The sequence below is a fragment of the Euprymna scolopes genome, chromosome 2 (genome assembly GCF_053919585.1).
Source record: "Euprymna scolopes isolate OS-2025 chromosome 2, ASM5391958v1, whole genome shotgun sequence".
Classification (NCBI taxonomy): domain Eukaryota; kingdom Metazoa; phylum Mollusca; class Cephalopoda; order Sepiida; family Sepiolidae; genus Euprymna; species Euprymna scolopes.
In genome coordinates this window covers 31,599,643-31,613,960 of record NC_136483.1, presented here as the reverse complement: position 1 = coordinate 31,613,960, position 14,318 = coordinate 31,599,643, and the positions used below count along the sequence as shown (strand labels likewise).

Genomic DNA, 14,318 nt, shown 5'->3' with positions numbered 1-14,318 from the left:
ACAAACATACCGTAACGTTAAATAGTAAAAAAATAAATAAATAAATAAACAAACATACCGTAACGTTAAATAGTAAAAAAAAAAAAAATAAATGAAGTAAACAAACATACCGTAACGTTAAATAGTAAAAAATAAATAAATAAATAAAGTAAACAAAAACGGAAAGAAACTGAGACATGTATATGCGAGTATGTTTTTTTTTCTAAACGAGCTGAGATCGAAACCAAAACCTAAAGACAGTAAATCAAGTATGATAACCATTGTACCAGCTTGCCACGTTCTTTTAAAAAGTGTTTTCAGACGTACTTATTCTTAACATAAGTTGTCATGTTATCAAACAGATAATTCGATAACCTCTAGGTACTAATATTTAATTTTGACTCCTCAAGAGCCCTTTTTCTGGATGAAACCCGATTAAAAAGTTTTTCACATGTCTGAATACCCTATACTAGCAAGCAGCCCGATGTTGCCCAGTCATAAAATATGCATAAATATTATATTTAAATTAATGCAGAATTCTTATTTATTATAAACAGAAATACCATAGCTATTAAACGTAACGTTAAATTCCTTTAAAAAAAGAAAATGAAATTTAAAAAAAAAAAACAGAAAGAAACTGAAACACGTGCATGCGAGCATTGTTTTTTCTAAACAATTCACTTCTTGCAAGTAAAAACCAATACTCAAGCTGAGATTGAAACCAAAACCTAAAGACTGGGAGTCAAGTACGATAACCATTCGGCCAGCGTGACATGCTCTTTATAAAATTATTTTCAAACCGACTTATACGTAACATAAGGAATCTGTAATATGAACAATTCACGCATGTGAAACAGCAAACATAAAAAATCCAACGACTCCCACATACCAATTTTTCAATTTTGACTCCTTAGAAGCTATTTTTTTCTGGATGAAAACCTATTAAAGTTTTTCACGGAGGATTGATTCTATAATAATATATACATAATAATCTGCATAAATTAAAATATGATTAACCATATTATACGACCGGAACGCCGACCGGCCAGTTAGTATACATACATATATATATATAGTGACCTTGATCGCAGTGGCGGCTCATGCCTGAGATTAGTGGGGGTGCTGCTTCAAAAATTTTACGTATTTTTTTAATATCGTGTAAAGGAATTCGAATATATAAATAAATATTTAATCAAATAATAAACAAAAATTCAAATAAATATTCAAATATATAACAAAGACAAATAATCAATCAGAAATGGATAATACGCAAAAACTTTTTTATTAAAAAGATTTTTTAAAATTATGTACACTTTACAGAATAAAAATAATATATATATTTATTCCTTTTCAGATTAAATAAAAGTTTGCGGAGGGTTTTTTTTTTTTTTTTTTTTTTTTTTTGCAAACAAACGAAAAATTTTTTTAAAAATAACTTATTTTTTATAAAAACAAAAAAGAAAAACTTTGAAATTTACCTGCCTCCCTACGAGGGTTAATTTAGGAGTTTACTATTTGAAAATAGCGTTTTATTTAATAACAGTTTTATTTACAAAATTTATTTTTAAAGATGTATTTATAACAAAACGTATTTGTAAATAAAATGCAAAATAAAAAAGTTTACATTTTTATATAGTGAGCAAACAAACAAAAATATTTAAAGATACAAAATTTTATTTACAAATCTTTTAACAACTTGCTTTTTATATAAAAAGAACAAACTTGGCTATTTACTGACCTTCCCATGCCGGTAAAGATCGACATAAAGTGGAGATTTATTATAAGAAAATAGGATGTCATGTATAAGCATTATAAAACATCGAATTTTAATGTAGCTTTCTTCCCCAAAAAACAAAAAATTAAAATTGTCTCAGTCCAGAAGGATTTCTAATTACTTTTTTTAATGCGTATTATCTGACCCATCTACTAAAATATTCAATGTAAAGTTTAAAAATGCATAATTATAAAAAAAAAACTGTTTTTTTTTTACTTACAAACACATTTTAATTAAAAAATCTTGTGTAAAAAATCCATTTTTCAAAGTGTAAAACTTCTAACATTGTCCTTGTCGGGGGCAAATAAATGCTAATTTTTTTATATCTAAAACATACACGTTAAAAAGATTTCTAACTAAAATATATTTTCAACGTAAACTGTTTCTTCGCTTTTTTGCTTCTAGGAAAAAATGTAAACAGTTTTTTTTGTAAAGTTTAGTTGTTGCAAAATAAATAGCATTTAAAACTACTTTAAAGAAACAAACAAAAAGGCAGGTAGATGGAAAAGTAACTTTATTTTTATGGTAAGATTTATTTATTGTATATTTGGTTTTTACCCTTGGCCGCGTGTTAGCTTCACTGCTAAATTCCCGAATACTTTTAATAAATAAAAATAAACAGTTTCTGCATATTATATATTTCCGTCTGCTACTGACTTAAATCGCAACGCTAAAAGTGTGCGTATTTAAAAAAAAATAGCACAATATTTTATGTACAAGAACACGTTATGTGCAGATTTTAATAATAATTTTAAAAAATATAAGTAAACCTCCTTTTTTTTCCATAACAATGTTATCATATCTATACAGGCGCACACTCTAAGCAAACAACAAATTTCACGACACGGAGTTGTGCCAAGCGACAGTTCTTCAAGCGGCTTTCATCGGCTGCCTAAAGCGTCTAATCCACGCATGCGTACAAGAGAATTTCATTAAGAAAGTGTAACTGTGAATTTCACAGCTCCAAGCAAGTTTTATTTTTGTTATTATATGAATTTGGAGGTACCGACATTAAAGTTAATGATTTTATAATGTACACATAGAAAAAATAAAATAATAATAATAAACAAACGTATTATTTTTAATTTTATCATTAATATTGTGTAGAAATAACATGGGGTGCTGCAGTCCCACAGCTCCATGCACGAGCCGCCACTGCTTGATCGTGTATGTATGGAAAGTCTCTCCCAAACTCCCTTGTCAATTTTTTGGCAGATAGAATTGAAACTTAATATATAAGGGATTTAGACCTGTGGGGGGGGGGATTATTTAGGTTTTTAGCTGGTAAAAATTACTGTTGAGGGGTCAAAGTTGACCCCCCCCCCAAAAAAAAAACACATTGATCTTGGCAAGTCGACTAAACGTGTTATTTCTAAACATGAGCAAATGCACATGTATACTTTTTACAGCATTATCTCACAAAGATTTCGATGCATATGGACACGGTATAAATGCTTACAGATATTTTCATTTAGATTCTAGCTGATAGTATTTTAAGTATATATATATATTTTTTAAACCTTTGAAACCATTACTATATATTAGATACAATATAATAATCAATAAAGAATTGGCTCTATAATAATATATACGAAATCTGCTTCAATTAAAATATAATATTTATGCATATTTTATGACCGGTACACGCCGGGTGGCCTGCTAGTTTTATAGCTGCCAACAAACAGTGCTAACATTTTTTTTATTACTTGACCTCATATTGCAAATGTCATAACTTTTCTTTTAAGGTAAAAATTGTATACCTCATATTGTGAATTATTTTGAACGCGCAAGATATTTTCATAGACAATGCAGAGTTAATATTGCTAATCTATTATAAAGTCGTATGCCTGTGTCTGTTCACAGTTTGATTAATATATACAAGAGGTACAGGGTTAAATTAATTTTCATGAAGAAAACAGACTTTTACACACTTTTATTCCATCTGCTCTGTATATACTATTTATTCAAAGGAAATCTACATTAAAGAAGTTACTTAATTTACATATTACATTAAAGAAAATCTATTTTCATAATTAGCTCTATGTTATTAATGGTTTCTAGCAATAGAATTGGTTTAATTGCATTTAGAAATATTATTTAAAGTTGATTTATTTTTAACTATTTGCTAAAGTCGACGTCAGTAGCATTTAAAAACGGAAGTAAGCTTTATTTAAATTATGAGAGTAATTTCCCCTTCACGGTTTGATTTTCATAGATGAACATTGGTGTGTTTTATGTGTCCATAAATTTAACATGTTATCTACCTTTAGGAAGATGGTAACATGATTAAGAGTTAGGATAGTCAACATATCTTAAATAGTATGCGATTAAACTTTCTGTCAAGCAATTTGTTTCGGCCTAGCAGCGCCGGGTATATACAGCTAGTATATAATAAATGATAAAACATTCTTATTTCTTTAATGCAATTTCATATCAACATCGATCATTAGTAGAATATTTAACTGACATTAATTGAAAAGCAAATCAGAAGTATTAACGGTATTTATACACCAAACGTTGCATTTCGTCCATTAAAAACCTTTTTCAGTGCCAGGATTCCATTTTATTCGTAATACGAGATGTTTGTTTGCACAAAAATAAAATTGACAACTAAAACTTTGAGTTTCTGTGTTATATTTTCATTTTTTTGTTTTTTGTACTTGTGCAGAATAAAGACTGTGCTATCGTTATGATTTTATGGGCAATTAATATAAAACACGGGAACATGTGGAACAAAGTATTTTTTATTCAATGCTGGCCAATTTTTCAGCGAATAATATATTTTTATTATGAGGAAAATTCAAGATAAAATTGGTTGAAAAATGAAAATATTCTTTTTGTTATGAAGAAAATACAACAATTATTATTGAATAATTAGTAATAATTAATATTGAAATAATTAGTAATAATTATTAAATAATTTTTACGAAACTTCAAGAAAACGAAAATTAAAATAAAAAAACTCATTGTAAGGTAAGTTTAATGAATAAAAATGTAATTTGTTAATAAGAATTGATAGCAAAAAAAAAAAACGATTTGATTTTTTTCTTTTTTTATGATCATTTTGATTCAAATGAAGATTTTTTTTTTTTAATTTAAATAACCAACCATAACGGTTTTTGTAAATGATGTTGACTGCTGTGCTTTCATTGTTTCAGCAGCTTTCAGCGTTTTACATAAACTGACTGAAAAATCCTGACGATAGAACAGTCCTTATTCTGCAGATTTTCAGTTTTACATTCTTTTATATTTTTCTCTTCATCAATTTACTTATTGTTTTTATTTTTTTCAACTTTAAATCTAATTTCTTCCCTTTCATTTCTCCAATTCTTTTATTTTACATCGCTTTATACATTTTTATTTATTTCTTTTTTTCTATTTCTTCCTTTTTTTTTCTATTTCTTTCTTTTTTGCTTGACTGATTTTTTTTTCCAGAAGTTTCAAAATTTCTTTTCAATTCCACCTTATTTTTTGACTTTGAATTTTTCAGTCCATTTTCGTAACTCAACTGGTCAAGTCGATAATCAAATTGATTTGCTGCAAGAACAATTGGATGATTTACGCTCAAAACTGGTGCTTCTCAAACAAAACAGGTCGGTTGCTCCCACAGTCTGATGCTTGCAACAATATATTGCATAGATGTTTGCCGCTAAATCCATAGCCTTTAGCCAAAGCTTTTTAGCACTGTGTGAGCAGCACTGTCACCTTTTTGTAGCATAGATTGAAGTTATTTACATGTTTGTACTGTTATGCTTATCTTGGTTGTTACTGTTCAATCTCATTCTGCTGCCATGCATTATAATCTGTCAGCGTCTAAAAATTACAAATTGAAACTTCATTTTACTTGAGTAGATTTTAGATATCTCTGATCAGTTTGTTTCTTTCTAAATTCATTCACCAGTAATTGAACATAGATTTAAAATAACTAGACGCACCTGTGTAACGTTGCACACATAGACCCAACACATTGCAGCAGAGTATGACGCAACGAACATAGAACAAGTAATAACTCGACCCCTTTCTTTTTGTAAGGATGACATTTATTTCCTCATTCTCCTACCACTTTACAGCTGCGACATCGTTACCTACCTCTCTAAATGCACTCTCTCCCTTTTTATGGTCTTTTACTTTTTTCTTACCACGACGTCATTTTACACAGGGCTCGGTATTTGCATATAGCCGCCATATGCACTCTATTACACCTGTGACTCATTAGGCCACTATAGTTATTCATTGATTTAATTTGGAAATTCAGAAACTTATTTTTTTAAAAACATTCAAATCAATTGTTTTAAAACAACTTGATGATATATGGAAGGGAAGCATGGTCAGTGAAGGTTGAGGACATGTGTTGCATGGATAGAAATGATACGGAAATTATGATGGATGTGTTATGCAAGTCTTAAACACAGGTTTAGATCTGATGACGTCAGAGAAGACTAAACCTGAACAGTATAAAGAGACGTATGCAGACAGGAAAGCTTTGATGGTCTGTTCATGTCGAAAGAATGGATGAAAGTTCTTGGGTGTAGTAGATGTGGAACATTTGAGGTAGCAGGGTCAGTCCACCTGAGATAATCAAGGTAAACATGGGAGAAAGGGATAAGAATGGATGTGAGAGAAAGACAAATAAAGACCCGGCCAGAGATAGGCTAGTTTGAAAGTCGATTTCTAAAAGCTGTCTAATGCATGCCAACACGTAAAACAAACCTTAAACCAAATATGCTGTCGATGATTCTTGTATAATTAAAAATAATAAAACTTTTTTTTCTATATTATCCTTATTATTGTTAGTAGTAGTGGTAATAGTATAAAAAGTAATAAAGAATAATAGTACTTTTATAAAATAACTTGTAACCAATTAATAAGGTCAAAAACTACTTAGGAATAAGTGCAAGGCTCTACATTGCGAGCGAAACATTTGCAAGTGATTTTGCAAATTGGTGACTAGAAATAATGAAATGCTTATCCTTTGGCGGGTGTTTTTCTTTCACTGATAATCTTCCAAAGCTCACTGCTGAGTAAAAAATATCTTTTCAACTTTTTTTTTTTTAATGAAACGAACAAAGTTAAATTATTTAAACAACAAAAATTTAATAAAATAATATATATTTTTCTTTTTTAACGAAGGCTGTTTATAAAAATATTCAAAGAAATTAAAATGTTTGTACCTTCAAGTATCAACATAAAATTTGTTGTATATTTAGAATTACACTTATTAAAAAAATACACACACACACAGAAAAATCTTTATGATGTACATACTCGTCACAAGAACAAAGATGTCATATTCTAAAAGTCATGTGGGTTTGGCTAGTCACTTTTCTATTTGGCTACTAAACGAAAATATTTAGTTGTCAAAGGCCCTGAAGTGTAAATGACATTGTCAGTTGGATGCTGAATGAGACGATTGGGAACGATGGTTGGGATTGGCAGAGTTTGATTACTTAATAGGACGGCTCAATAAGTATTTGTTGACATTAATTTTGTACTAGCAAGAAAAAAAAAACAATTTTGTACTAGCAGGGAAAAAAAAAACAGTAACACTTCCTCAGATATGACAACAGTACTTCATCTAAGGATGTATCCATACATATATCTATTTATATATATAAAAGGCACTTTGTGTGTGTGTGTGTGTGTGTGAGAGAGAGAGAGTGTGAGTGAGTGAGAGTTTGTTCCCTATGGACTCCAAAACGGCTAGCTCGATTTTTATGAAATTTCATACAAACGTACTTTATGTGTCTAGTAGTGTTCTTAGATATTTTTGTATCAGATTACCTCTAAAAAGTATCGAAAATCGATAAATGAAAAAAAAATCTCTTTAACAAAGAATATTTCAATTTTGACAAAAGTTAACGGGCTTATACATAAGTGCAATTCAGAAGTTTTATCACTGCAAGAGCAAAAGGACCCGGAGTATAAAAATCAACAGTAGGTTGTTTAATAAGATAGGGACGTTTTTTTTTTGTTTTTACATGGAGGTCACCACTTATCAAGGCCCGAAAGCCACTCAGGGATAAGGGTTATTGCGTGTATAATAATCAATGAGATAGTATTGTAGTAATAATTAGTATTGGAGATTTGATAGAGTGTCTTAAGAGGCTGGTTTGTAAGGAATTTGTTTATGTTGGACTTGAAGACATCCAAGCTGTAGTCAGGTGGGAAACAGGCAAACGGAAGAGAGTTTCACAGTCGTGCACTTCTGAGAAAGAAGCTCTGCTCATGGAATCTACGTTTGGATTTAGGCACAGATAAAGAGTGGGGAAAATTATTGACAGTAGTTTCAGTCAGATGGGTGTTTCTCGTGACAGATTGGTGAGAGGGGACGAGAGATTGGAGCTTAGACGAGCACTTGCCATGGAAATAACGATAAAAGACAGGCTCACAACGTCTCTTGTGGGAGAGAGGCTGCAAAGAAGAGAAAAGGGCATCCCCACTAAGCTACGAAGTCTATTTTGTACTATGTCAAGGCAGGATAGGCTGTTTTTAGCAGCTCCTGCCCAGATGTGGCAGCAGTACTCCATACTTGGACATGCTTGGCTTTTATACAGATAGAGAATTGCATCAGTAGTGAGATATCTTCTGGAGTAGTAGAAGGAGCCCACCATTTTCCCAGTGTCCTTAGCAACAGACCTGATATATGTGTTCCATTTCAGATCAGGAGTAAAGATTAAACCCAAAAGCTTGTCAAAACATGGAACCTCCCAAGACGAGAGCCATTCATTTCAATTGATGACAGATGGGGATCAGAGCGTTGATGATGTAAAGATAGAAGCTTGGTTTTGGATGCATTAAAAGTAACCAGCCACCACTTTCCCTACTGTACTATGCGCTCAAGATCAGAAGAGAGAACTTGTCATTTACGGCCTTTGATGTGTTGCCATAGATGGTCGTGTCATCAGCATAGATGTCAACAAATGATTTAAGTATTTGAAAATGAATGTTTTTGTTTAGAGCATGATTGAACCATGATACTTGGCTTTTGCATTTTAAACTTTAATTCAAGTCATTATATGAAAATGATATTATAAAATCAACAGTAGATTCTCTACAGTGCAATGTAGACTACAATGTATCGTGGACTAAATCACTGTGGGGAGGCATGTGAAGTTTGCTCCTGGTGCACCATGGTGGGTTCTTGATTAGAGCAAGCAATGAATGTATTTGATCGAAAAATGTGTTATTTCACCAATTTTAATGACAAGAAAATTATTGGAAGTGTGGTCCATTCATTTATCCTTACCATCCTGGGCAACATTAGGTCTCCATGCTAGTATCTTATACATGTAGAGGATTGTATAAGGAGGCAGGTACTTATTGGAGCAGTAGAAGGATACATTTTTTCCAGGACCTTATCAACAGATTTGATGTAAGTCTCCCATTTCACATCCACACCTTTTGTCGATCAAATTAAAAAAATAATGCACTTAAATTAAAAAACTAGAGCACTCAATTTAAAAACTAACATATTCAAATTAAAAAAGTAGTGTATTAAATTTAAAACTCCTGCACTCAATTTTAAATCAATTTTCAATCAATTTAAAATGAAGTTTTCAATTTTATAAACAATATTTTTATGAACAATCATGATAAAACGAGGAGTAAAAAAAGACATGAAACAAGGCAAATATAAGAAACGCTTTCTTATGAGAGCATCTCCAAATCTTGATTGTCATGCCATAGCAAAGAAAATGGCTGTCATGAAAATATAGTGAGAAAATGGGTTGTCGAGGGTGAAAGATGCATCAAAACAAAACCACAAGGAGGAACTAAAAAGGAACTAGAACATTTTTGCCTTGTCACAAGGATTATTTAATAAAACTGTTAGAAGAAAATTGTCAAGTTACCTCAAAATATTTATTGGAAAAATTACGAAACTACCCACATCCAGAAATAGCAATGAATGTATCTACAAGTACAATCGAACACCATCTTGATGGAGCTTGTTTTCACACTGAAAAATGTTATAGGCATGCCTTTTGGTGTAAATACACCTGCTAATAAATCTAAAAGGAAGATTAAAAAAAAAAAAACTTAAATCATAAAATTATTTATTATCAAGTAATTTAAACGTTCTGTAAAAGACTGGAATGTAGATCTTTACGTGGTCAATGATGCAGAATGTCACTATCCAATTCTAAGGAACCAACTGTACATTGTGTTACATTCTACGGAAGTCAGGGTGTTGTCTATTATGAAATATGTAAAGGCTGTATTAAAAAGGACGACTTCATCCAATGCATGGTACAAGCACTTGAGCATTTGACTAAGAAATTGAATTTAAATGAAGTGATGGTTGTCATAGATGAGGCTTTATCTCATTCTTTTATAGAAAATTGTTTGCCCACAAATCTTCAAGGTGTTACAATTGTTTGGTTGGCACCATATAGTGCACCATTATTTCCAATAGAGTTTTTTTTTTATCTTCCATAAAGTCAAAATCAAAAGAGATAATGTCAGAAACGTTAGTTGACGTATTGGCGGATCCTCCTATGGGACTAAGAAAATATCAATATCGGGTGAATCACGTAAAAGAAGTGTTTAGGCTAGAAATCACTCAAATTGATAATTCGCTTCATGCGGTGCTGTGCTTTCAACATGTTCAAAATCAATATGCAGCTGTAATTACCAAAGAAGATTTGTTGTATGGAGAATGGTTATAAAAATAACTATTTATTTGTCGTTTTTTTTTTGGGGGGGGGGTATACTTATTTAACTATTTGCTATTTAAAAAAGTGTCATATCGTGTTCAATCGGCCATTGGATTGGCGGAAATTTATGGAAATATATAAAATAATTTTTTACAAATAACATTTAAAAATTTAAATATTGTATACGAAAAATTCAAAATATAAACATTTTGTAAAATTCTAATTTGAAATACATGATTTATGTCAACAAAAATCCTTATTTTTTAATTAAATACGCTATTTTTAAATTTGAATGCGTTAGCTTTTAAATTGATTGCCTAATTTTTTAAATGGATTCCATTATTTTTTTTAAGAGATGTCAGAAACGTTAGTTGACGTATTTGGATCCTCCTGTTGAACTAACAAAATTCCAATATCGGTTGAATCATGTAAAATGTGTTTAGGGTAGGAGTAACCCAAGCTGATAATCCACTTCACGCAATGTGCAGCTGTAATTGCAGGAGATTTGTTGTATGGAGAATGATTATAAAATATTTGGGGAGGGGGGAGTCATACTTATTTGGTTATTTGCGATTTAAAAAAGCTTTGTATCGTGTTCAATCACTCATTGGATTGACAAAAATTTATGGAAATACATAAAAATAAATTCTTTTTAAATAAATTTTTTTTATATTTAGATATATATAAAAATTTTGTTAAATTCTAATTTAAAATACATGATTTTTGTCAACAAAAATCCTTATTTTTAAATTAAATGCACTCTTTTTTTTATTTGAATGCGTTATTTTTTAATTTTATCGACAAAAGATGTACAGTGAAAAAGTTCCAATCAAAGCAATACGTCTTCCTCAAAGAAAGAGTCATTCATTTTAATCAAAGTTTTATGTCAGTTAAAATAAAAATTATCCAAGCATTGGCGGTGAAAGGAGAGAATTCGGGTTTTACATGCGTTATAAGTAACAAGCCACTTTTTTAACTCCATGGCACTAAGCGCTCCAGGTCAGTAAAATATTAATCACTGATGTTCTTTGAAATACTGATATAGACAATTGTGTCTTATGCATATTTGTTAATAAATGGTCTCAGAATAATATGCCCATCAGACTGCTACCCATTAACAACAACTTGTATCACAGAGAGAAATGGTTTGATGGTTGACCATTTCCAGACATTCTATAGCTAGCAGTTTGTGAAGTAAATCGGTGTTCTAGACCTTATCAAGACCATGGAGCTAGCATCCTAAAAATGAAACCTCATCAAGAGATTTATCTAATGCTATTTTACAGTCAGCAGATCAGCTGTTGATCCTGCAGGACAAAATCCATATTGCTTGTCACCGAGTAGATTGCTTTTGCGGCTGACAATTTGATTTTTTACAAATTCAAACAATTTACTCATAACGTGTATGAGACTGATGCAGAATAATAATCTCTAGTTTTTTAATACTGGCCAGAATGACAAATTTTCCAAGAGAACGAAAGACTTTTCTCTTAAGTAACAATTGAACAATTTGGCAAGGATACAAGACAGTTCTGGCAGCAGATTTGAGATACAGTAACGTGAATGGTGTCAAGACCAGTTGCCTTGCTTTTGTATTTTAAAGACACTACTAGCATCTGCATACTATTAATTTCCATACGAGATGAGTTGTTTCTTAAATGCCTCAATAACAACATGCAAGGCATCAAGAAAGGGACCTTATTAATTATAAAATAAATGGGAATACCTTTTTATTTATTATGAAATATTTTCATTCTCCAAGGAAGAATATTTTATGCAAAAATTTAAGAGAAAAATCCAAAGCAAAAAAAAAAAAAAAAAAAAAAAAAAGATTTTAACTTAAAACATTCGCATCTTATTAATAGTTCCTAAAGCTTTTTAATTATTTTCATATATATTATTTATATATATTAATAATGTATAAAGTTAGCTAAACTGACATAATATTTCAATCTGTAGTTGTTAATAACTAAGATCCCTGCAGGTGAAAAGTCTGTCTTTTCATTCAGTTGTTCATATTGAAAACTTAAATGCAAAAGGAGATCTTAGTTAATTATTACTCCAAATCAATACATCGTCATATCAGTGTAGCAAACCTGTTTGAATATATATTACTCAAATAATATATAAATTCGGCTGATCGATCCTTTATGGACTTTTTATATTATTTAGGGAAAAGAAACTTGAACACTGGATTAAAATATAGTTATAATTGTTAAACCTAAGTGTTCTAAACCAAACAATTTTAGTTATTTTAAAATACTGCAACGCAGCATCATCGTTTAAGATCCTCTTAAAGTTTATATTAATCATCGCTTAAACAGATTCATCATCGCATTTTGTATAACGTATATAAAAAATTAAAAAGAAATCATAACACTGTGGTGATGAGACAGAGGTTGGAGCTTGTTTGGCAGTGTGATACCTATGAGATTAGAGACTCTTTTTCAATCCTGTCCAATAGACAGAGACTAGTGGTCGATTTACCAGCATTTATGTGGCAACAATACTTCATGCATGAGCGTATAATGGCTTTGTAGTTATATCGTCTAGCATGGTACAAGGAGCCCACTTTCTTTGCAGCAGCTTTGGCAATTTCTTCTGTGTATTTGTTCCAATTCATGTTACATGTGAATGTTAGGCAGACGAGTTTGAATAATAAGCTCTCAGCTAGAATGTTATGATCCATGGCAATCGATGACTGGAAAAGACCTTTTTAATTGTTGAAGAAAAGGAAGTTGGAAGAGGTAAGCTTAAATAATTTTAGATTCCATTTGGTGAAGGTAAGTATGTTATGTTTAATTGCTTCATGTTAATTAAAATGTTTATTTAAACTATTATGTATTTTTATTTTCTTTACCTTTATATATATATATATATATAAAAAAAACATTCTAAAAAGAAAATTTTCATGAAAAGCTAGGAATGTATCAGAAATAAAGGAAAATCCCTTGTCAAATTATTTTGGTGCCATGACCAGAGTTAAAAACGTATCTAAGATGAAAAAGAGATGTCCCAGTAGCAGATTCAAGAAATGCTTTATAATTTGTAATCAAGGCTCTTAATTTAAATTAAGTGATGGCTGGATAAGGTTCCCACTTACTTGCCATGCCACGTGGAAAAAAGTTAGACAGTTGATTTTTAACATTGGGAAAATTCTGGATAAGGTCTAGGAAACAGACAGGCCAACTGGGCATAAAATTCAGTCTTCCGTGGCAGTTAAGGTATAAGATATTTTTATAAATATACTCTAGGAAGTTTTTCAACTTTTACAAAATACTGTAAGCAGCAGAGGATATATGCAGATGTGTTTCTTGCATAAAATATAAACCAGAATTTGAATATATTTTCAACAGGTTTTCACTTGGAACCAGATCGTGGTATCTATAGAATCCAACAGAGGATGTGCCATGTTTGCTTATGTCTCATTAGAAGAGGGGCAGCATTCCTTATCCGTGTTCATGCTTCCTTGGACAGCCCACCAGAGGTGGTATTGATATCTATCATATCCAAAATTGCAGTCACCCTGGACAAAACATTTAGACATTATTTAAATATAAATGTCTTCAAATTGTCCATTTGCATGGCTTGTTGCATTTTGGTATTTGTGCCAACGAATTTGATTTGATTTATTCAATAGAACTCAAGGATATCTCAGTATACATAATTCCAGTTTATTTTAAAACTTTAAAAAACTAATCTTTACTTGGAAATGCTTTTTTCCAAATGGTTTTATTTATATGTATATACTTAAACTTACTATTCTGATAGGATTTCCAATTCCATGGTCTAAAACTTACTATTCTGATAGAATTTCCAATTCCATGGTCTAACACAGGTACCACCTAACTCCAATCTACTCATAAAAAAATAAAAATAAAATAAAATAAAAATAAATATTATAAACTTTA

At 30.7% G+C, this 14,318-nt stretch overlaps 1 protein-coding gene across 7 annotated transcripts in view; it reads left to right on the top strand.

Moving 5' to 3' along the window:
* Nucleotides 1-14,318, top strand: part of LOC145290459 (uncharacterized) — a 565,155-nt gene that overhangs the window by 535,410 nt on the left and 15,427 nt on the right. For all 7 annotated transcript variants that reach the window (XR_013869319.1, XM_080136489.1, XM_080136491.1 and 4 more), the window contains one exon: nt 5,244-5,346. Coding sequence is in view for 6 of the 7 variants with exons in the window: in XM_080136489.1 (XP_079992615.1) it covers nt 5,244-5,346 (103 nt within the window). In the remaining variant the exon portion in view is untranslated. The remainder of the gene's footprint in view (nt 1-5,243; nt 5,347-14,318) is intronic.